The 21,488-nt window shown below is 42.0% G+C and overlaps 3 protein-coding genes and 1 long non-coding RNA gene across 4 annotated transcripts in view; 2 read left to right on the forward strand and 2 right to left on the reverse strand.

The window, feature by feature from the left end:
• LOC140548993 (small ribosomal subunit protein eS17) overlaps positions 1-21,488 on the reverse strand; it is a 351,034-nt gene that overhangs the window by 51,623 nt on the left and 277,923 nt on the right. The gene's annotated exons all lie outside the window — the stretch shown is intronic.
• On the reverse strand, positions 979-3,805 carry LOC140549966 (uncharacterized). The gene is made up of 3 exons (XR_011979039.1): positions 3,741-3,805; positions 3,125-3,251; positions 979-2,906 (listed from the first exon to the last, which is right to left on the reverse strand). It is a non-coding gene; the product is annotated as an uncharacterized lncRNA (long non-coding RNA).
• Positions 2,634-4,474, forward strand: szl (sizzled). The gene is made up of 5 exons (XM_072673752.1): positions 2,634-2,914; positions 3,142-3,311; positions 3,428-3,520; positions 3,771-4,115; positions 4,268-4,474. The coding sequence occupies exons 1-4, from the start codon at positions 2,634-2,636 to the stop codon at positions 4,079-4,081; spliced, it is 855 nt and encodes a 284-aa protein (XP_072529853.1). The 3' UTR covers positions 4,082-4,115; positions 4,268-4,474.
• Positions 9,677-20,448, forward strand: dbx2 (developing brain homeobox 2). Its single transcript, XM_072673753.1, has 4 exons — positions 9,677-10,015; positions 11,697-11,786; positions 17,094-17,278; positions 19,760-20,448. Exons 1-4 carry the CDS (start codon positions 9,763-9,765, stop codon positions 19,997-19,999), a joined length of 768 nt encoding a protein of 255 aa, XP_072529854.1. The 5' UTR covers positions 9,677-9,762; the 3' UTR covers positions 20,000-20,448.

Genomic DNA, 21,488 nt, shown 5'->3' on the forward strand with positions numbered 1-21,488 from the left:
AACTGCCGTCTACGGCAGGTTCAGCCAGGGCAGTAAAGGGGCCATCGAGGCTGGGGCCGGGGTGACAGGACTGGAGACTGGAGGCTGAAGGGCTGCGGGACTATGAGACATGGCACATGTCAGCATGGCTAAGTTTTCCTCCCCTTGTGTCTACAGTTTGGCCACACCGTCTACTGACCCTCATTGCCTTGAATAAATACCTTTATTTCCACCCTTAGCGGCTGTCTGCCTGAGTCACGTCTCCAGCCTTCCCGGACCTGGTTCTCAGATAGCTGACAACATCTGATGCTAGAGGCCTCTGGCTGTTGAAACCTTGATATAAATCTTGGGAATTGGAGACAGTGTTCCAGACAAGACGCTGAGTGGGTGACAAGGCTCGGGCACGTGAAACCAGTGGTAGTTCCTGGGTAGATGACCCAGGCCTTTTCCATAGACACCTGTTGTGTAAACAGCACCTTTCACTTAACAAACTATATGCTATTGCTTATCTACTGACTTTTACAACATCTGTTTTTGATCAGGGATGTTCAATTATTTGAAGGGGAAGTGTAGTAAATAGTATATTGGCAAAATGGAGAGGTATATGATATATATTTTTATATATGACAAGAAAATATCACAAACGGCATCTTTACAGGAGAAGGAAATAAACTGCCAAAATAAAATGACAATGGTAGTCAATGTAAAAAGACATTCTCCTAGTCATTTTGGATCATTTCTATTGGCACATTTTGTCAAAAATAAGATTCACAAGGGAAAAAACTGCACAAATAGTTAATCAAAATTGTGTATCACTATTTCTTGCAGTTTATTTTTGGATTTTTGATGATTTGAGAAATAAGATGAAAGCTGAAAATTACAATCTATGGTTTCAACCGTCAAAAATAATTAACTTTTTAAGTCTTTAAACTTAGAATTTATAATATAAGTAGGTAATATTCTTTTAAATTAGTAGAAGTTCAATTATATCAGGTTACTTAAATGTTTTTTTTTTTATGTATGTAAAAATAGCCTCCATTTCTTCAGTAAAAGTATGGACAGATTTTATATACCGACACACTAAATGGCATTAAGATGAAAAACATTTTAGGGACTGAAGAGGCCAGCAATACTGGAGAAAAATGCCTGTGTGTCAGCTAATGTGGGATAATCCATTGCTCTGCACAATGAAAGCCAAGTCTGTCATGTAGACAGTAGGCTAATTTGTAAGGATTAGCGAGGGCATGGTAGCTAAGTGGCGTACCATTTGAATATGAATGGCTCCCCGTTTTGGCAGATCAAAGGTGGGCTAGTGGTCAGGTAGACTGCAGACAAGGCTGCTCTAACGGGAGACAGGCTGCATGGCGAAGTCTCTCGGGTCGGGGAAGCTTAAATTAACATGGCAGACAGAGGAACTGTCATCAGTTAGGAGACTGCCTGTCTGTCCACTAGCCCCCTCCCTACAAGACAAGACTTACAAAGCTCCTAGTTTTACACCTGAGATACTGTAGGAGGCCTATCTAATAAAACATTGCAGAGCACAGTGCCCTACAAAGTGAAAGAGGAACTTAACAACGGTGTAACATTTGATTGATAACTTGTTTACTGGTCATTTGTTTAGTGGCTATTTTAACCAAAAATAGACTTATCATGTGTTGTCTACTGCTCAAACCTATGTGCTAATATGGTCACTGTTACGTGTTTATATTATATTTCCCCCCAGAAAACAGTCTGATCCAGAAACGGATCGAAACATACTGTTGTTGGACCAAAACCTCATATTTCAATTACTTTGTACATACACTTTATGACCAATAGACCAATACAAATGATCCGGAATACAATATTTTTAAATAAAGATATATAGTTTACAAGTATAGTATATAGGTTTACAAAGTGTTTTCCATTTTCTGGGTTATTCTACATAATTTTGATATAATACTTGTATGGAGAGCTACAGAATTTAACATTATAACCACTGCTGGCACACAAAAACCTAGTCTCCAAAATACAGGATAAGGAAAAACCTAATGGAGGTTGGAGGTCAATGTAAAAGAGTTTTATTCAAATTTTGGAGCACATCTATTGGACCATTCACCATGAACTTTTCACATAATGTATAGATCAACTTCCAGATGAAAATGTTGTCAAAAAGTGAAAAGAGGCAAAAATGAAGATTACAGCCAAATAATGTTCTCTGTGTTCTAATTCACTGTACTGTGTCGTAACTGGTCTATGTTCTAATTCAATGCTCCTCATTTCGCTTTTAGTTTAACAGTGTCTGTAAAATGTCTGATGCCTTCAGTAAAGTGATGTGTGCTTTTTGGGTTTCACAAGGGCCACACACACCATTAAAGTGAACGTACAGACATCTGCAGACGGTGTGCATCATTTAATGGGCTGGAGCGTTCTGAGCCTTTGATTGTTTATTTAATGCCCCCCTCCTTCTCTGTCCCCCTGCGTCTGCGTGTAGTTATCTCCTGCTTGACGCGTCGTCTGCGCCTCTTTGATAGGTCGTTGATAACAGCCCCGGCTGGCTCTGCCCTGCCTGTATATAAGCCAGCGGATCCTACTCGCTCACAACCATTCCAGCAGCTTCACCTTCATACCCTCGGACGCTCCCTCTCACAGGAACCACCACTTTCTCTGGAACTATGGCTCTCTTCTTCACCCTGCTAGCCTTGGCCCTCTTGGTTCAGGCTGAGGCCTTTGACCTGGGTCAGTCCACTCGCTGCGTGCCCATCCCTCATCATCTGAGTGTGTGCCATGATGTGGGCTACTCGGAGATGAGGCTGCCCAACCTGTTGGGCCACAGCAGCCTGGAGGGCGAGGTGGTCCCCCGCTCAGAGGACTGGCGCTCTCTGCTTCAGACGGGCTGCCATCCTCAGGCCCAGGCTTTCCTCTGCTCCCTCATCGCTCCTGTCTGCCTGGACACGTAAGTGTTTTATGTCACATCTCTTTCTCTTTCTTTCAGAAGCTATCAGGCACCTTTTTTTTGGAAGGTTAATTCCTCTTAGTCCTGCATTTAATCTTGTACTTGACTGTACTATTATCTGCTTCTGTTTAATACCTTAAACTGCCCAGAAAATCAGGGCTAAATCACTCTCCATCTTCTCCATCATGGCCTCGAAGTAACCATGCCTACCTTTATCTTCTGTGTAGGTTCATCCAGCCCTGCCGAAGCCTGTGCGTAGCTGTGAGGGACAGCTGTGCTCCTGTTTTGGCCTGTCATGGCCACTCGTGGCCTGAAGCTCTGGACTGCAATCGCTTCCCTGCACAGGAGGACATGTGCCTGACCCCACTGCCCAAACACATCAGCAGCTTCCCTAAAGGTCAGTCTCCTACCACCCTCTCACACACACCACACTGTTATATACCAGAGGATTTTTGCCTAAAGCTGCACTGAGCAAAGCAGTACACTAACATTACCCTCTCTTTATCATCACAGGTTTCCCACAGCCTGCCTGCCAGATGTGCCCTCCAGTAGAGGAGATTCCCTCTCTCAAAACAGTGATGGATGCTCTCTGTCTCAATGACTTTGGTAAGAATCAGATATTAAAATATAAGACTTTTTTTTTTTTATTGATCTAAGATCTGAACAAGTGCACGTGTGTAAAGAAACAAATGGCGGATTGCAGTATATTTAGTATCTGTTTATTATTTGTATCTAGTTAAAGATAGAAAATTCATATTTCCTAGAGTTGATTTTCCCCCACTATGTAGCTAAAATCTATGTGTGTCAAACCTCCGCTTCCACTCACTGTCTGTCTTCCCTCTCTCTCCTCCCGCAGCTGTTAAAGCTAAGCTGTTCCGGCGCCGCCTGCCCTCTGCCGAGCCTGAGCTGGAAGTGGAGGGAAAGGTGGAGTTCATTGAGCGCGGGCCTCTGCTGCCCTACAGCGCCGCCCAGCTGCTGCAACAGTGGCTGCTGCTCAACCTCCGCTGCGCGCATGCGCTGGTGCGGCCCGGGCGCGCGCAGCTCTATCTGCTTACCGGCCGTGCGCGCGCTGACGGCACCATGACCATCACACGCCTCTTCCCCTGGCTGAAGAAGGACGTGCACATCGCCACGGCAGCGCGGAAGTGGAAGCAGCACAAGTGCTGAGCCGCAGAACACTGACTGAAACTTTCCCATCTTGGTACAAACTGCTCACTACCAAACCCATCAGCAGGTTAAAACGAACCTTCGAGATCAGGATTGCTAACCTCTGGCCCATATCACATATATATGTATATATACATATATATATGTGTGTGTGTGTGTGTGTGTGTGCGCGCTGGCTGTTTGCAGTAAGAGTCGAAAGTGAAGGTCTGGTGCTGGTGCTGGAGCTGGCTCCTCCCGTTCGGCCTGACCTCCGCACCTGTGGTGGCGCCAGTGGGACTCGCATGCAGCTTTCTGAGCACATAAAACTCGAATGCACTCTGATTGTTGTAAATAATGAGACGAGAGTTAAATGATTTGTAAAGATAGTATTTTCTATTCAGATATTGGTGTATTTATGTGTGTCTTTTGAGTGTTTGTGAATAGTAGGAAATAAACGTGGTCCTAGAACTGCATGTGTTTGCGTGTGTTCTGGTTTCTGTCTCTTGCTGTCAGGAGACTTGATAGAGGAAAGTTAGAGGGTTTGAGAAATAAGGAGCTTTCTTATAAATAATTCTGAGAAACACTTTAGACGTTTTAGTGAAATTCAGAAGAAAAAAAAACAAAGCAGTAAACAAGCATTGTTGCTCCTGAGCTCCCCCTACAGGTGGGGAGTTCGCTTTTACTACACAGCAGTAAATACAAATCACGCTTTGAGCTCCCCCTCATTTGTTGGTAAGCGGTGAGATACAGAACCGCATCTAAGTGATTTTGACGCTGATATATTAAAATAAACCTGCTACCTAATGTTGCCTTAAACAAAAGGCCTACACATACCTGCTAATTGCTCAAATGACAAATGTATTTAGATAAATAGATTCACAAAACGCAGTTAGTATCTACCAGAAGTGCAAATATAACAAAGTGCAAAAATGGTAGTATTGTACATACATATAACAGAGTGCAAGAGTAAATAATAAATAAGTAATTACCCGTTGACCTTGTGACATAATAAGGCAGTGGTGTAGCCAGTGTGGTGAGGAGTTCAGTGCAGTATAATAGTTTGGGCCTGTCAGTGTAATAAGGAGTTCAATAGTGGGATGATTAGGTATGTGGATAGTTAACTAGCTAGCTAAAAAAAAAAACGTCTTTAATCCCAAAGGAAACTGCAGAGCCAGAGCAGCAAAACAGAACTTTGAAAAAGTGCAGCTGCTTTTGAGTAGACCAATAGGAGCCTGCTAGCAGTCACTATCAGCTGTCATACACACAAGCTGTGTGTATGTGTGTGTGTTTGCATTTGCACATCCGTGTCAGCAATGGGTGCAACTTAAAAGTCGCTTAATGCATTCATTAGAAGGGGTGACTTTTCCACAGACATTTGGACATATAGTGTACATGTAGTAATATTGTAGCAATATCAGGAGTGCAAATGGTATATGCTGCAATTCTACACTTAAAGTATTTTAAATGTTTACCCTGTTCATAGTCAGGCATAAGTTTAGGCATCTTGGAGAAACTATGACATTATGAGATGATACATGTGTGACTCGCAGATATACCCAAACATTTCTTTCAAACCCCTCCACTAACAATAATTTAGCTTCTTGCTTATTATGCATGAATTGTAATAAATAAATAAAAAATTGTATTGCTTCAAACAGAACAAAATGAATCGGAAATTAACACTGAAATATAATAAACATCTTCTTTGTGTGATGTCTTCTTTTGACCTATTATTACTGAAAAAAACTTAAACTGTGATTTATGTGCTTAAGAAGTAGCACAGTATTTAATGGGTAGTGCAAAAGCTGATGCATCCTGTTTAGTAATGCAAGAGTATACAGTATATACTGGGTTTGGGTAACAGAGCCCTTTTTGGTGCTATATAGAACCAGCATTACTAAGGACATCCAAGCAATGGTTCTCTGAGCTGCCATGGTTCTATTCAGCCTTCTAAACCTACTAAAGAAACCTTAAAGAGCCTCTTTAAAAGTGTAGAGGTCATGATAGAGGCTAGTCTGAATGATGCGCAGAACTGTAAACACTGAAACTGGAGCTTGTAGCATCTGTGTGATTTTGGTCCTAGCTCTGTCCCTCATTTGCTCTCACAGTGCTTTCACATGGGAATGCTGTACCATCCCTTCTGCAGAGCTCTTTGTGTGTGTGTGTGTGAGTGTGTGTGTGCATGAGTGCCTCGGGCTCTGTTAGCAAATGTGAACAGAGTTGCAGCGACTCATTCTCCTTTGGCACCTCATTATGACTCCATAGACACACTGAAGAGAGAGAGAGCACATTAGAAACTTCCGTGCTGCGCTACAAAAAGCCGCCTGTGTGCCGGCCTCCAGCGCCATTGTTCCCTCTAATTCATGGAGTCTGGCCCACCATTGACAATATGAAGTGCGAGTGGGGGGACAGCTATTGAGAGCGTTCTGTTTTTAAAGGGTCGGAGAGAGAAAGGACAGAGAGACCTCTCACAGCTGGCCCACTGAGCACTGCGTCTTAGCCTGCTCTTTATGGCCCTTCTATGAGGCCTCTGGTTTTCTTTCACTCGTCTTAAAAAAAAAAAAAAGGGTGAGGGACTTCAAATGGATTCGCATGAAACCAGCGCTGGAGAGCTCAGAGATCGTAATAGCGCCACAATTCCTGCGTTCTCATTTGAGGAAGCTATTCGCAGTGGCAGTGTTTGAGAGACGCTTGATGTCTGGCATGGAGGGGGGCGAAGAATGTGAGATGTGTGCTGAGTCTTTATGGGATTATTTTATTGAGCACAACGAGGCAAAAGGACAGCTTAATTATACCAAGCATTTAGCGTCCGCCATTATTGTTATGGAGGGAAGGGTTCAGAAGGACAATTTCAATTTTTACTTGAACTCTCACCTCCTGCTGCACTGGGTAGAGAAGGCACTGTGGTTTGGAAGTGCACAAATCTGTCATTAAATGTCTACTAGAACCCTTATAGAACCCTTTAGACTGTATGGGGTTGTGCGTAGGGCCATACTTCAGTTCTTTTCTCACATATAACTACATCACTTCCAGATTAGCTTCATAGTATTCGGCGAGGATTTATGCACTAAGATTAGAAACTGGTTAATACTCATACGCATATTAAGCCAGTTATTTAAGGGGTTAAAAGGGCAGCTGTTGCTGTATTTGCAGACTGGAAACACACTGAAAAAATAGCTCAATGGGTGGATTTATGATCGCTATCACTGTATAAACCTGTTCCACATAAATTAAGCATCAATGCTGTCCTAATAATATTTTTGGGTTTTTTAAAATAATGTGTTTTAAAATGGCAGCTTTCCTTTAATTGTGTAAACAGCTTATGGTGAACGGATCATTGGAATTGTTCCAAACATGCTTTAAACGCACTCTTGTTGCATTATTTATTATATATTACAATAACTTACATTAAAAAAAATTCCTTCCCCCATTAAATTCTGAACACAGAGTTTTCGCCCAGATCGTAGATATTAGATAAAGATGTTACATCAGCACGTTCACAAGTCAAAATAAAGACAAAACTGCATTAGGTCATTTATTTTATTCATGTGGAACCAGTAGAATGCACATTGTGACACAGGTACACCCATAGCACTCTGCTCCGCTTCCACCATCTCTGCTGTGTCTCCACTGTGTGTCTGACATAAAGCCGAAAGCTGGGAAAGGCAGAAGGAGTGCGCTTCAGTCTACTGCTCTGTCCTTCACCCCGTATCCGTCATAAGGTATTCCTGTCCTGGTAGGCCACACAAAAGCCCACCTCACCCAGCAACCAGCTCCTCATAGTTAACCGTAAACACATTACATATTCATCACCATACAGCAGGTCCTCCACCAGCGAGGGGGGAATAAAACTGCAAATTTGATTACAAGCGCCCTTTGGCTCTGCGGCCGAGGCACAAAGGGCCCGGCTGTCTGGGGCGATTACCATGCCCAGCATGAGGTGATGTTTTACCCCACAGAATCCCCCAGCGCCCCTTGCACTGGGACATGCCTGTTTAGTGTGGGCCAGCGCTCTTTCTGCTCGCTTTGGCCCTGCTGGAGACCCCGCTCAAAAGGATCCTCGCTTAAAGAAGCGAGTTTCACACTGACTGCACTTCATGGCAGCTAGTGAAGGGAGCTCGCTGAAGCTGCTGTAATGTTAAAGCAATTGACGCTGTGCTGCTGCAGTTTCGTTTGGGTCTGGCTTTGATACTTGTTGCCAGTAACAGGATCATTTACTCCAAATTTGACTGTGGACAATTATTCAAAATCAGCATGTTGTTATTGTCGCCACGCGAAAACCTTGAATCTCAATTTTTGCTGTTTTTCACCTTTTGACCTAATGCGAATCTGGACATTGTTCTTTAAATCGTTTGAACAATTTCACAATGAAAGAACCAATAGAAATGCTCCAAAATGACTGATTCAAATATTTTTTACATTGACTTCCACTGAAAATTTAAAGGTTTGTTGATAAAAAAAGTGACAAGGTTATTCGTTTGACAGTGACAATATGACCATTGACATGGATTATTATTCACTGACTATAAAAATAATGGTCATAAAGGATTCTGTAGACCACTCTGGGCTTTATAAGGACATTGGCCGAGTAGCTGAGGAGGAAAGCTGAAAAACAAACCCCAGAGAAACAAGCAGTACCTTCACGAAAGTATAAAATGTAGGGAAGACCAGAAATCACTCTGATGTTTTAATAATAATTTCCCGACTGAATGAGTAATGCATCATGGCACAGTGAAGTATGTGAATCTGAGGTTTAAATGAAGCTTCCATGTCAGCTGCATTTCTGACAGCTCTCAAAGCACATGACATTTTGTCAGTATATCGCTCAAACACGTTCTTGCCAACTTCTCCAGTCACTTTGAGACTTGACGTCATGGATGTGAGCTCTGAGCCAGGATTGAGAGGGAATAAAAGGAAAGAGAGACAAGCTGTCATTCTGGTGAATTCTCCCACTAGCCATTCTATAATGCACACAGTGGACTAAACTGGAATAGACTTTTGCTTGGAAGTGAAACGACTGACAAAGATGGATGGGCTTTGGAAGAGATTTTGGAAGAGTTCTGGAAGAGTTTTAGCAACCAGTGAATGCTAGCATATTCAAGTAGACGATCTAATATAGAATCTAGGGTTGGCTCACTAATCACTTATTCATTTGTCAAAATGTGGCCATTTGAGCCTTAATTGACATAGTAAATAAATCTGCATTGTCCATAATCGTAAAACTCCTGACAACAGAGGCGTTTATAATAAGCTGTGATAGACTGTGAGGCAGATAGTTTTATAGGCTGACTCACGATGGGCTTTTCAATAGGTGCCTCTGAAAAAGACACAACTATTTACTGCTCCTGGACTCTGTTTGGTGTGCAAGTTAAACTTTGGTCAGGAGTCCATTGTCTCCAGTGTCTATCATTTAATGGCCGCTTTGACATAATGAATGAAGTGGTCCCACCTTCTGTCCAGCAGAAAGGCCCTACTCTTATCTCCTTTCACAATCACACTGCAGTAGCTCAGCCAATCAGGGCCAAGCTTCGGGTGCCCGTGGGCAAAAGAGGGAAAGGAGTTATTGTTTTCTTTCTGCTTTTTAATGAAGTTTACCCTGTCGCTCTTTCAGGAAAATGTTAGCAGCCTGGAAAAACTTTGCTAAGCACTGTGGATCTGCCTCAGAAGGAGTGAATTCATGAGGAAGAAGGGATCAGAGAGTGATGGCTGAATCTCCGTCGAGGCATCCCGGGTTTGGCCGATCTGGGAAGAGTTTTCTTATTGATAATCTGCTGCGTCCTGGCACTAAATCACCCACTCCTCTAATCATACCTGCTCCTGCCCAGAAAAGGCGCTTTCCTGGGTTAGTGTGTGGGCCGCTGGGTCTGGCTCCGAAGAGCACATGGAGACCCTCTTTTGGAGCACAGCAGAGCAGTCCTCCAGAGGTGGAGAGGGAGACGGTCAAGACACATTCAGGTAAGATGACAGACTTTGGTGACATCTTATTCTTGATTGGAACAGAGCTGATCTGAATGTAGAGCAGAGACGGAGAAATGTAGAAGGGGGGATAAATCTGGCCTAATTTGTGCTGCAATAGCACGGGTGGAAACGTTAGAAAAATGCAGCTATTATTTTTACGTTTGTAATTTTATGTTATAATCATTTTAGTTTAGCATTTATAAAGACAAGTAAATAGGAGCTGCTGGTCTTGATCATTATACTTTTGTCATTTTTTGTTATTTCTAAAGTATTTGTAAAGTGTTTTTATTAAAAGAAATGAGAATAGAGATGGTTGTAATTATTTAAATTGTATTTATTTAATATACTTTTGTGATTTTTTAAATTGCCTTTTTAATATCTGGAAAACTGAGCGTAATGAGGGTAGAGTGTGAGTTTTACAATGATTTACATTCACATGAAAAAGTAATAGTATTGTTAACTGTCCTTGGCCGATTTAGTACTGCAAATACTGCAGTTTTTGTACAAACAGTCTCCCAAAAGTGATATATTTTAATTTAATCAGACCATTCAAAAATGTAAACAATGCTATATATTTTTATACAGGTTATCCATACAGTTATCACATCAAGCAGTAAACTCTATAAACTCTATTGATCCCAAAACTTTACATGCCAATGTAGCAATTTAGCATTAAATAACAGAGGTAGAATTTTATTGTCCAGCAAAGGCAGGAATGTATCTTTGTTTTCACTGTGAGGACGTAAAACTGTACAATGGTAAATACTGGTACAATTTTGGAAATGTAAAAAGTAGAGAGATAATTTTCACAAATTTCTAATAACAAAGTCATTCACTGGTCAAAGCATAAGATCCTTGAAGAACTGTTGGCTGTTCTTCAGTTTACTGTTCTTTTTCTTCGATAACCCTTTTTTCGAAGGTTCCTAAAAGCACCTTAAGTGATTCCTCTGGTTCCTCCACAGTTTCATACTTAAGAACTGCCAAATGTTAAGGATCTTACCCTTTTAACAATGTACAAAGTCTAGCAGTGTAACACCTATAAAATAATGACAGTGTTTTAGAAAACACCAGAACACCACAAAGTAATGTGACCTCAAGGCCAAGGTCATTTATTTTTCATCTGCAGTCAAATAATAGAATGTAGTTTAATTATTTTGTAACGTTTAATTATTATGGATAAAGAATTACAACTCCGATGCTGTAGGTAACTGTGTGTAGGTTTATTTTTTGTAATTCTGCTTTCATTTATTTTTAATTAATGATTTTTTGCCCCAGACAGGGATCTGTGTGATGGGAACTATACATTATTCCAAAAATATTCTAAAAATATTAATACTATGACTGGGTGTGAGCTTTATAACAGATCAGGATGGGTTTTTCCAAAAGAAATTTACCATGAAGATTGTTGTTCAATTGAAAAGCAAACATTACTGCATGTAAACACTCTCTCTGCCAGTTAAGATGCTTTTAATACCACAATTTCTAACAGTTTTATTAACATCACAAGGGTGACTTTGCGTCCTCGTATGAAATTCCTAGCTTCATTACACAGTGTCTTGCAACTCACTTTCAATGAATGCGTAAAGGTTAATTGGGTTATGGGTGTGTGTGTGTGTGTTGACTGATTACTGAGTGATTGTTCATTCTGATGATGAGTGTGTGCTGGTGTGTGTAACAGTGATGATGCTGTGTGCGTCTCCTCTCATTCACCCGTGCTGCGGAGGCTCCACACCGCTGACCTGCTCTCTTCCCCTCCTCTCCAGCTCCAGTGAGTTTAGCACACACACACACACACACACACACACACACACACAGAATCACAAGTCAGTGATTCAACGGCTAATAGCTAATTCTTCTCTAATATGCACACCACTGCATAGCTATTCATCAATCATGCCTATTTAGTAGGGGGATGCTTTTGAATGCTTTTATGACCGTGTAGCGCCACACACACACGCACACACTGAGTAAGAGTGAGAGAGAGAGAGAGAGGGCACAATAAAACCACACCTCCTGTTTTCTGCCAGAGTAGGTTAGAATTGATATTAAGTGCACCATAATGGCCAAAGCCATTCTTTCACCCTCTGTGTTCAATGAGCTCCAGCCAGCCTGCTTTGTATGCCTGCTCTCCATTTCTGAACTGCCAGCGGTGTGTGTTGTCCCCTTGATATTTAAAGTACAAATGCAGTAACAGGATTGGCTGTTTAACTACGATGGTCTGAGATTAAAAGTAAGCACATATGCTCCATCTGTCCAAAAGTCTGATAGATACCTGCTGGTCCAACATTTCTTCCAAAACCAAGGGTTTTCACAAGGACTTTGTCCCCATTTTACTGCAGCAACTGTCTCTACTCTTCCGGAAAGGCTGTCCATTAGATTGAAGGCTATTGCTGTGAGGGTTTGCTTGCATTCAGCCGTTATTGAGTTCAGGTACTGATGTTGGATGATGAGTTGTGGACCACCAACACCATTTCAACTCATACCAAATGATGGAGCTTTCATGGAGCTCCAGAAAATAATGTTTTAATGCTTCATTGGCCAAAGCTGAAGGCTTTTTGGCCCCTCTAGCCAATGTTTGACACCGGCATAATGACCTACAAGATTCAATCAGGTTCATGGGCACCTCCTCCAAAGTGTCCCATTGTATTTGCAATGCTTTGCTGTGGAGATTCTGCAAGCTGTGTATGTATGTTTGAACACTTGTGTCCATATATATATATATGCTGATGCCGTAGAAGAATTCTGTTTTTTATAAAGAACCATTTTCATGTAATTTGTTTGTCGAATATTTGGTGCTGCGAATTGACCCACCCATGCATAGCTTCCCCTAGCATTAGCAATGCTCCCGACACTACTAGGATGGCACCGATGCAGCAGTGCCAGGCAGATGACAAACCAGCTAACACATTCTATTGCCTTAAGAGTAATGAGAGGAGAGAGTGCCATCTACATACCTGAAAAGAGCCCGGACAATTGTGCTCTCTCAGACTCTGGCCGCTGATGGCAAAGAACTCACAACCCCTAATTTTTTTTTTTTATTAAAGAGATGTGAGCGGCAAGAACCTTTAAGTTGGTAAAGAATCTTTCCTATGACTTCTTTAAACCTTTAAAATGTTCTTCACACATTCTTATTTACAAAAAATAATGGTTCTTTATGGAACGAAAAATATTTTTTCCATTGCATCGTTTAAAGAAGCGTTTGTAGCACCTTTATTTTTTGGAGTCCAGTGTGTGTATGTTTTCAATATTTATTTTGGTAATATATGTACTGTATATCTTGTATAGGAATACTGAATAACTTTGCCCATCACTTCCAGTTGACACCGATTTGCCCGAGGCCTTGTTTTGCCCTGATCATACCTAAAAGGGTTTGATATGAAAGTCCTCACCCTCCATTTCCCTACCACCACAAACCCCCTCCCCTTAAAAAAAACTTTTTAGTGGCTTGACACTTTCCCACAGCGCCCCTCACATGCACAATGCCACTTTGCCCCGTGACCAATTGGATCTTTCAGTCGGGCCGCACACACGCGACCCCACTGCTATTTTTCACCACAGCAATGAACTCCGCTTGAGGGAGTAGTTGCTTTTCTGCACCGCTCTGGGACCAGTGTGCCTTCCCCTCATGCTAACCTCAGCCACTCTGAAAGAGCCCACAGAGCTGCTGTTAGATCAGTGAGAAAAGGGTCACTTCTCCCCACACAATGAAGGCCTGCAAACCTGCATTCCTATGCAGAGAGAGGGAGGGATCGCTTCTCTGGCCTTTTTGTTGCGCCCGATAAAAAGCAGGGCCCTGAAAATCCGCCTCCTCTTTTCTCCTGTCCCTCACGTGCTGGTCTCTGTCTGTTTCGGGCCCCCTTCTCCGGGGAGGAATAATGCGCTCAATAGCGATGACTTTTATAGACTTATTGGAGCTCATCTTCCCATAGAGAGAGAGACTGTGTACCTGCGGGTGAAAGGATGGAGTGAGGGATGGCTGGTTGCTGAAGGGACAGCGGAGGAATGGAGAGAGGGTCTTTTGTTGAGCTAAAAGGGAGATTTTAAGGGCACAAAAGAGTGAGGGGGGGGGGATAAGTAGCCCGCTCGTGAGTTGACCCACTAATAGGGCGTTTAAGTGGAAACTATTGATCCAGAATGATGGACTAGGGAGCGTGACTAACAGTCTTACTTGCTGCTTCGAAGGTGGTCAGTGCGGCGATTTGTTGGACAGATTAAGGACGTATTGTTGAATAGACTGGGGGAAATTGTGCTGCTTGACTTTTTTGTTAAGGCTGCACCTGTGATTGAAAAAGCGTGGGATTGCTGCTTACAGCCCTTCTATTTCTCTATCACTTACTCTCTCTCTCTCTCTCTCTCTCTTTCTCTCTCTCTCTCTCTCTCTCTCTCTCTCTCTCTCTCTATCATACACATTCTATCTCTACCCCTCTTTCTTTTACAATTTACAGTTTCTGTCACATCCTGCAGCTCTGTCTTTCTCTCCCTCACATTCTTTCTCTCACATTCCCTCTATCAGACACACACACATTCTGTCTAATAATTCTCTTTCACACACATTCCTTCTTTCTCACATTTTCTCTTTTTCACTTTATCTCTCTCACATATACTCTCTCTCTCTCTCTCTCTCTCTCTCTCTCTCTCTCTCTCTCTCTCACACACACACAGACATTTCTTTCACATTCTCTCTCATTCTTTTTTAAACATCCTCTCTCTCGCCAATTCTTTCTTTCCTACGTTCTTTTTCACATTCTCTCTCTCACATTCCCTCACACATTCTTTCTCACATTTTCTCTATCACACATACACACATTCTCTCTCTCATAATTCTCTTTCACACACACATTCCCCCTCTCACATTTTCTCTTTTTCACATTCTCTATATCTCTCCCATATATTCTCTCTCTCTCTCTCACACACACAATTTCTCACACATTCTTTCTTTCATATTCTCCTTTATTCTTTTTCAAACATTCTCTTACTCTCTCTCTCTCTAATTCGTTCTCTCTCACATCCACTTTCTCTCACATATATTCTCTCTCACACACACTCTTTTTTCACAATCTCTCTCACATTATTTTTAAACATCCTCGCTCTCACACGTTCTCTCTCTCTCTTACATTCTCTCTATCACACACACACATACACACATACACACAAACACATTGTCTCGCTCATGATTCTCTTTACACACACATTCCCCCTCTCACATTTTCTTTCATTCTTTTTCAAACATTCTCTCTCTCTCAAATTCTTTTTTCTCTCACACACATTCCCCCTCTCACATTTCCTTTCATTCTTTTTCAAACATTCTCTCTCTCTCAAATTCTTTTTTCTCTCACACACATTCCCTCTCACATTATCTCTCTCTCACACACACACAAATTCTCTCAAATTCTCTCAACATTCTCTCTCTCTCTCTCTCTCTCTCTCTCTCTCTCTCTCTCTCTCACACACACACACACACGCACACATTCTCTCTCACACTCTGTCTCTCTCTCTGTTCAGTGTCTTTCTCACGTTGACCTTAAAGCACACAATAAAGTCAGCGTGAAAATTACAGTTGTTCAGGAACATTTGCATAACAGTGAGTGCATTTCTCAGAACAATTTGTATAAACAGCACCATACAATGGATTACCAGCAGACGCCTGTAACTTCCTCAAAATCCCAGATCGTGTCCCAAAAGTAAGCCTTCATGTCCATGACAATGTCAGTGTCATCAGAATGACAAGTTTTTGTGTCATTGGGTATGAAGAAGACAGTCAAATTGCGCATTCATGTTGTCAATATATCAGTATCGACCCAGGCAAGACTTTTTGTTTTTAACTGATAGTTTTGGTTTATTGACTGATAAGGGGGAAATACCTCACCCCACCTTTTTAGGCTTGGTCAGTTTTTCTTGAGAGAGTATTTCCTAATGGCTTTGAAGGTTTTGATAACAATGATTGAAATTGTACAGCACCACACTTTTCCTGTGTGGCATATACCAATTTCAACAGTACAAAAATACACCGATTGCTTTTCCATTGTCAGAAATTGTAACACTGTTGTACAATTAGTCCACATCTGGGAATAGGTTCATGTTTATCCGCCCCAGAATGCCAAGAGTCCTATTCTATTAGCAATACGTCTTTACAGGACTACACAAGATGTGTGTGTGTATTTGCACATATGTGTCAGCAATGAGTGCATCTTAAAAGTGCAGAAAGCATTCATTAGAAGAGTTGTCCACAAACCATTGGACATATTGTGTACATTTCTCACAGTAATACTATGGTTTCTTCACTATCTGGCAGTGCTGGCAGGTGTATATCTGTAATTATTGTCAGCAAAGAGTCTCTGATGTTTTTAATCTTGGCTATTAAAGATCAACATGATTCTCAGGGTCTACCTCGACTCTTTTATTTGTGGCTTTGGGGTTTGGGTCTGTTCTGTTAGTGGTTAAAGTTCTATGGTACAGGCCTGGCTATGCTCTGGCTCTGCTTGCCTGAGGTGGTACCAAAATTAAGCAGCATCTTTCTCAATATCCTGCTCTGCAGCCCAGACTAGAATAAAAATTCATATGTGCATTACACACTCCCACTCCTGCACACTCTGTTTGAGAGTCGATCACTGAATAAGAGAACAGGTAGTTCTCCAAGGTCAGAATGTTATGACACTGCATGAGCGAAGAGACCATCTGGACAGCATTCAGCTACACAGACCATTTTGGAACATTTTGCTCCAGACACACACACACATTCTGCCCTAGACATGCGTTCATATTCCCCAGTTACAATTCTGTGTATCAACCTGAAACATAGGGGGCACAGACAGCCCCACAGACACAAGCTCATTAAAACGCCGGCCCTCCAGAGTGCTCTTGACTCTGCTATGTGTATGTTTAATGTATGTTTACACACTGCACACTCAATCAGCACTGTATGGAACCAGTATTTAATAAACTTCAACATTCAGCTAGTCTCTCTCTCTCTCTCTCTCTCTCTCTCTCTCTCTCTCTCTCTCTCTCTCTCTCTCTCTCTCTCTCTCACACACACACATTTAACACTGCTCTCTCTCTCTTGCTCTCTCTCTCTCAGAGGGCACAGGCCCTGGTGTTTGGAGCCCAGGATCGAGCCCTAAACCCCACAGAGGAATCCTGAGGAGAGCTGTGTTCTCAGAGCAGCAGAGGAAAGAGCTGGAGAGAACGTTCCGCAGACAGAAATACATCAGCAAAACGGACCGTAACAGACTGGCCACACAGCTCTGCCTGAAGGAAACACAGGTAAAATACACGCACACACACACGCACGCACAGCCATGTACCAGTCAGACACTGGCTCAATGGCACAACACGCCATTATAAAGTTAGCGCAAGCGCAGCTGCACCTAATCTTTGCACATTTTTACGGACCCTGCTAACATCAAAATGTAAAAAATGACTTTCTTGCGACTTGTTTGTAGACGATTTACGTATCAGAAATAAAATGGTGAAGAAAACTGGCTAATTGTCATGAAATTCACAAATGCAATAAGTTTATGTCTATTCCCTTGTATGATCTTAAGGGATTTGCATGCAGCTTAACGCAGTTTGCTGTACGCCCTATTCACTATCCCCTGCATGAGAAAATCCAGATCACTACATAGAGCACTGATATAGGGGACAGAATTCAATGAGGACACCTCCTTATGTGTGTGAGCTCACGACTGTGAGACAGCAGATAAACAGTCTGAGTGTTCTTGTCTGTACTCGTGTTCCTGTGGACGTCTGAAACGTCATCAGTTGCAGTCCAAGTACTGTTCCATTCAAAAGCTCACATCTAGCCGAGCACAGTCCAAATGCCCGGATGTGTCCTTGTTCCACCCGTGTTATCGAGGATGCTAGGAAAATGACCGTGCAGTGTCCCCCCCACCCAGTCCTTGGGAGTTTCTCAAGTCACTTGCGAAGAACTTGGTGTACTTTGTATTGAGAACCCCCTCAGTCTTCCTTAAACAACGCAATGCATTATGGGCATTCCACATCTGCTAGGGTACATAGTTTGTAAGCAACTTATTGCAGTTCAGGTTTGGATCGCTGACAATTTGACAATTTGACGAGTAGTCTATTTGATAAGTTACACACTGCCCACCTAACCTAATGTCCATGTAAGGCCTGTATGGGTAGACCAACTGGGAACAAGGGCATTTTGTTGTCACGCTGGCCCCACATGTGGATGCTCACCAGGTTCAGTGATGGGATCAGGAGGTGTTATGCAGGCCCTATCTGAGTTGTTTGCTGTACATAGGACCTAGTTAGTAGCCATATAAGGTGGGTTGTAATGATGGGGCCCATTTGGGAGGCCCAACTGGGTCCCAGTAAAACGCATGTACAAACCCACTCAGAGCCGATGCCTACCCGGAACTCGTTAAGACCATGTTTCACTCATGGGAGCCCCACATGAGCATGTCGGCTGGGTGGCGAATGTACCCATCTGAATGGAACTGCTGCAGCATTTAAGGTAGAATGGGAAATTCGAATAAGAAGGATAAAAAACCTCATGCTTCTTTATGTATCTGTGCGAGGGACCTCATGGCAGTATTACATTGCAGGTGAAGATGTGAAAACACAGAATTAGGTGGAGGAGAAGTATGATTTAAGAGGATGCAGTGTATTATTTGAGAAATGAATCTGGTTTATAGTCGATGTGGCAGCGAGGCTTGAAAACAGGCATTATTTTTCAGAGTAAAATGACAGAACACAGCGGAAGGGTAATTGGAACCTGCAGGTGTCTGACATTTAATCTTACTTGTTTGATGTGCCATGAAATGACTTGAAACTGCAACTTTCTTGTCTTGAATTTGAGGCAACTTACTGCTGTGTTACTGGCACACCCCACAGCTCCAACTATTACCTACTCAGGCAGAATGTTTTTCCACTACATTAAAGACCTCTTTCATAAGAGTTTGCTTATACTTACTGTGCACTTTATTAGAAATACCAAACCTGTACTTCCACTCTGCATAAGGGTCCACCGACCTTACTCAGTCAGTATATACAGAGTGTACAGTTAAAACTGCAGTCCACACAATTTGCTAGTCACCTGACACGCCATTCAATCCAATCACTGATTTCTTACCACAGCTTTCAGAGATTGTAGTGACATGGTAGTGCATTTCTTCAAGGCAGAAAGTGATCCACTCCCCAGACCTTTACAGTTAAGGGCAGTTCTGGCAAATTGTGCATATCAACAAATGGTTTGAAATGTGGATGGACAAAAGTAATGTGCTGAATTTGCTTCATTCAATGATTTCATTGTTTCCACATGAATAAAATAAATTCCAACACAACTGTTAAATCTTTGTTAATGTAATATATTTTATTAATGCGAAATTAGGTTTACCAGTAGCCTTTAAGCCTCCTCTTAGAGAGCTGCTTTCCCACACTCCCCACTCAGCTGGTCAAGAACTTTTAAAGGCAACAGTAATTAGTAAGATCAGGTGGGGTGGATTTTGGTTGGATCCAACCATAAAGCAGAGATATTTGCTGTCTTACCCACAGATATCCAGTATTTTACTCAGTTTTCACTTCAGACAAGCTGTTTTGTTCTTCAAACAACTGATCACATGTGCTCCTGCTTGGTTGAAATATGAACTTGCAGCCACATCGGGCCCTTTGTGGGTAAAATGGACACCTTTTACCCATAGGATGGATGTTCCCTAAGTCAAATGGTCTTGTGATTCCTTTGTGTATGTTCATTCCCTGACATCCCTGTGTTTTCTGCTTTAGGTGAAGATCTGGTTCCAGAACCGCAGGATGAAGTGGAGGAACTCGAAAGAGAGAGAGACTCTGAGCACACGGCCAGCTATGGAGGAGCTGCTGCTCAGAAGCATCCCAGACAGAGAGGGAGAAACAGGACACACGCACACACACCCAGGAACGCCACAGATTCACCGCACGACCCCAATCACCGCTGACAAATGCTTAAGAGATCACACACACCCGGCCACTCATAGTGTCCAGAGATAAGAGATGCATGTACATCTCCCTTTTCTTTAATTTTTGTTTTCTCAGAAAAATGACTTTGTGGTAAAAAGTAGAGCAGCAATCGAGGGTTTTCCCACTTGTAAATATGCCAAAGCAGACACTGTTTATTTTTTGGTTTATGTGGCCTGTTGTATATGAGTGTACACTTTTATTGAGTTTGCTAACCAACTAATTCACTGTACTAACGGTTTTATGACTGATAAATACAAAAATGCTGATACGATCACACATGGAAGTGCCACTTTTGTACTATGTACATGTGACAGAATACAGAGATACAGAGTATTTTACAATTGCAAACAGTAACAGCAAACAGCAAATCAAGACTGAGCATAGTGATTTAGATATGCTTTTACTTGTAACCTCCCATGATGGTAATGTAATGTAATCACATGTACATAATGTCTAATGACCTCTGAAATGAAAGACAAAAAAAATGAAAATTTCAAATGTCTTGTTTTCCTTTCATACCTTAATATTCATTGCTGAATTTGCATGAAAATCAATCAACAATCTGTAAAAAAAAAAAGATCCACACACAAAATCATTCAGTTCGCAATGCCAACCTTCAAAAAGGCTGACGTGTGCAAGAACATAGGCCTTTATCAGTTTGTCTCTGTAAGTATCAGTCAGGTTCTCACAAGCAGCCATCACAAAACTAAACACCAGCCCGGGCTTACTATTATTTCCACTGCAATGTTCGACTGGTCCATTACACCTCCGAGAACTACACTCACCAAGTACTTTATTAACTAATCGGCCAATTATGTGGCAGCAGTGCAGTGCATAAAGTCATGCAGGTTCAGGTAATGTAAGGTAATCAACCATTAAAATGGGGGAAAAGAAGATCTCAGTGTTTCTGAGTGTAATGTCGTTGTTGATGCCAGATATGTTGGTTTGTGTATTTCTGAAATTTATGATTTCCTGGGATTTTCAGTGCAACAGTTCTCTAGAGTTTCTTCAGAATGGTGTAATAAAGAACAAACAAGCAGTGAGAGGCGGTTCTGCAGACAGAAACACCTTGTTGATTAAAGATAAATTAAAACAGAATGGACAGAGCTGACAGAAAGGCTATAGTAACATAGATAACCACACCAATAAAATTAAGGTGCGTAGAAGAGCATCTCACAATGTACACGTAGAACCTTGAGGTGGATGGTCTACAACAGCAGAGGACCACATTGGGTCCCACTTCTGTCAGCCAAAAACAGAAAGCTGGGGCTGCTATTAATACCACTCAAGCCTTGCCACAATCTATTTGAGTACTGTTGTTGACCATGTGTATTCTTTCATGGCCACTATTTACCCATCTACTAGGAAGGCTACATACTACATACTTCCAGTATGATAATGCACCATGTCACAAAGCAAAAGTTGCCTCAAACTAGTGTCATGAACCAATCCAATCCAACAGAACATCTTTGGGATGTGGTACAATGAAAGTACATGCAATCATGTCAACATGGACCAG

Source organism: Salminus brasiliensis, chromosome 2 (assembly GCF_030463535.1).
Source record: "Salminus brasiliensis chromosome 2, fSalBra1.hap2, whole genome shotgun sequence".
NCBI lineage: Eukaryota > Metazoa > Chordata > Actinopteri > Characiformes > Bryconidae > Salminus > Salminus brasiliensis.

Coding starts and splice junctions, on each gene's coding strand:
- dbx2 (XM_072673753.1), top strand. CDS start 9,763: ATGGCTGAATCTCCGTCGAGGCATCCCGGGTTTGGCCGATCTGGGAAG. Junction 11,787..17,093: donor TCCCCTCCTCTCCAGCTCCA/GTGAGTTTAGCA, acceptor TCTCTCTCTCAG/AGGGCACAGGCCCTGGTGTT. Junction 17,279..19,759: donor TCTGCCTGAAGGAAACACAG/GTAAAATACACG, acceptor TTTCTGCTTTAG/GTGAAGATCTGGTTCCAGAA.
- szl (XM_072673752.1), top strand. CDS start 2,634: ATGGCTCTCTTCTTCACCCTGCTAGCCTTGGCCCTCTTGGTTCAGGCT. Junction 2,915..3,141: donor GCTCCTGTCTGCCTGGACAC/GTAAGTGTTTTA, acceptor TCTTCTGTGTAG/GTTCATCCAGCCCTGCCGAA. Junction 3,312..3,427: donor CATCAGCAGCTTCCCTAAAG/GTCAGTCTCCTA, acceptor TTATCATCACAG/GTTTCCCACAGCCTGCCTGC.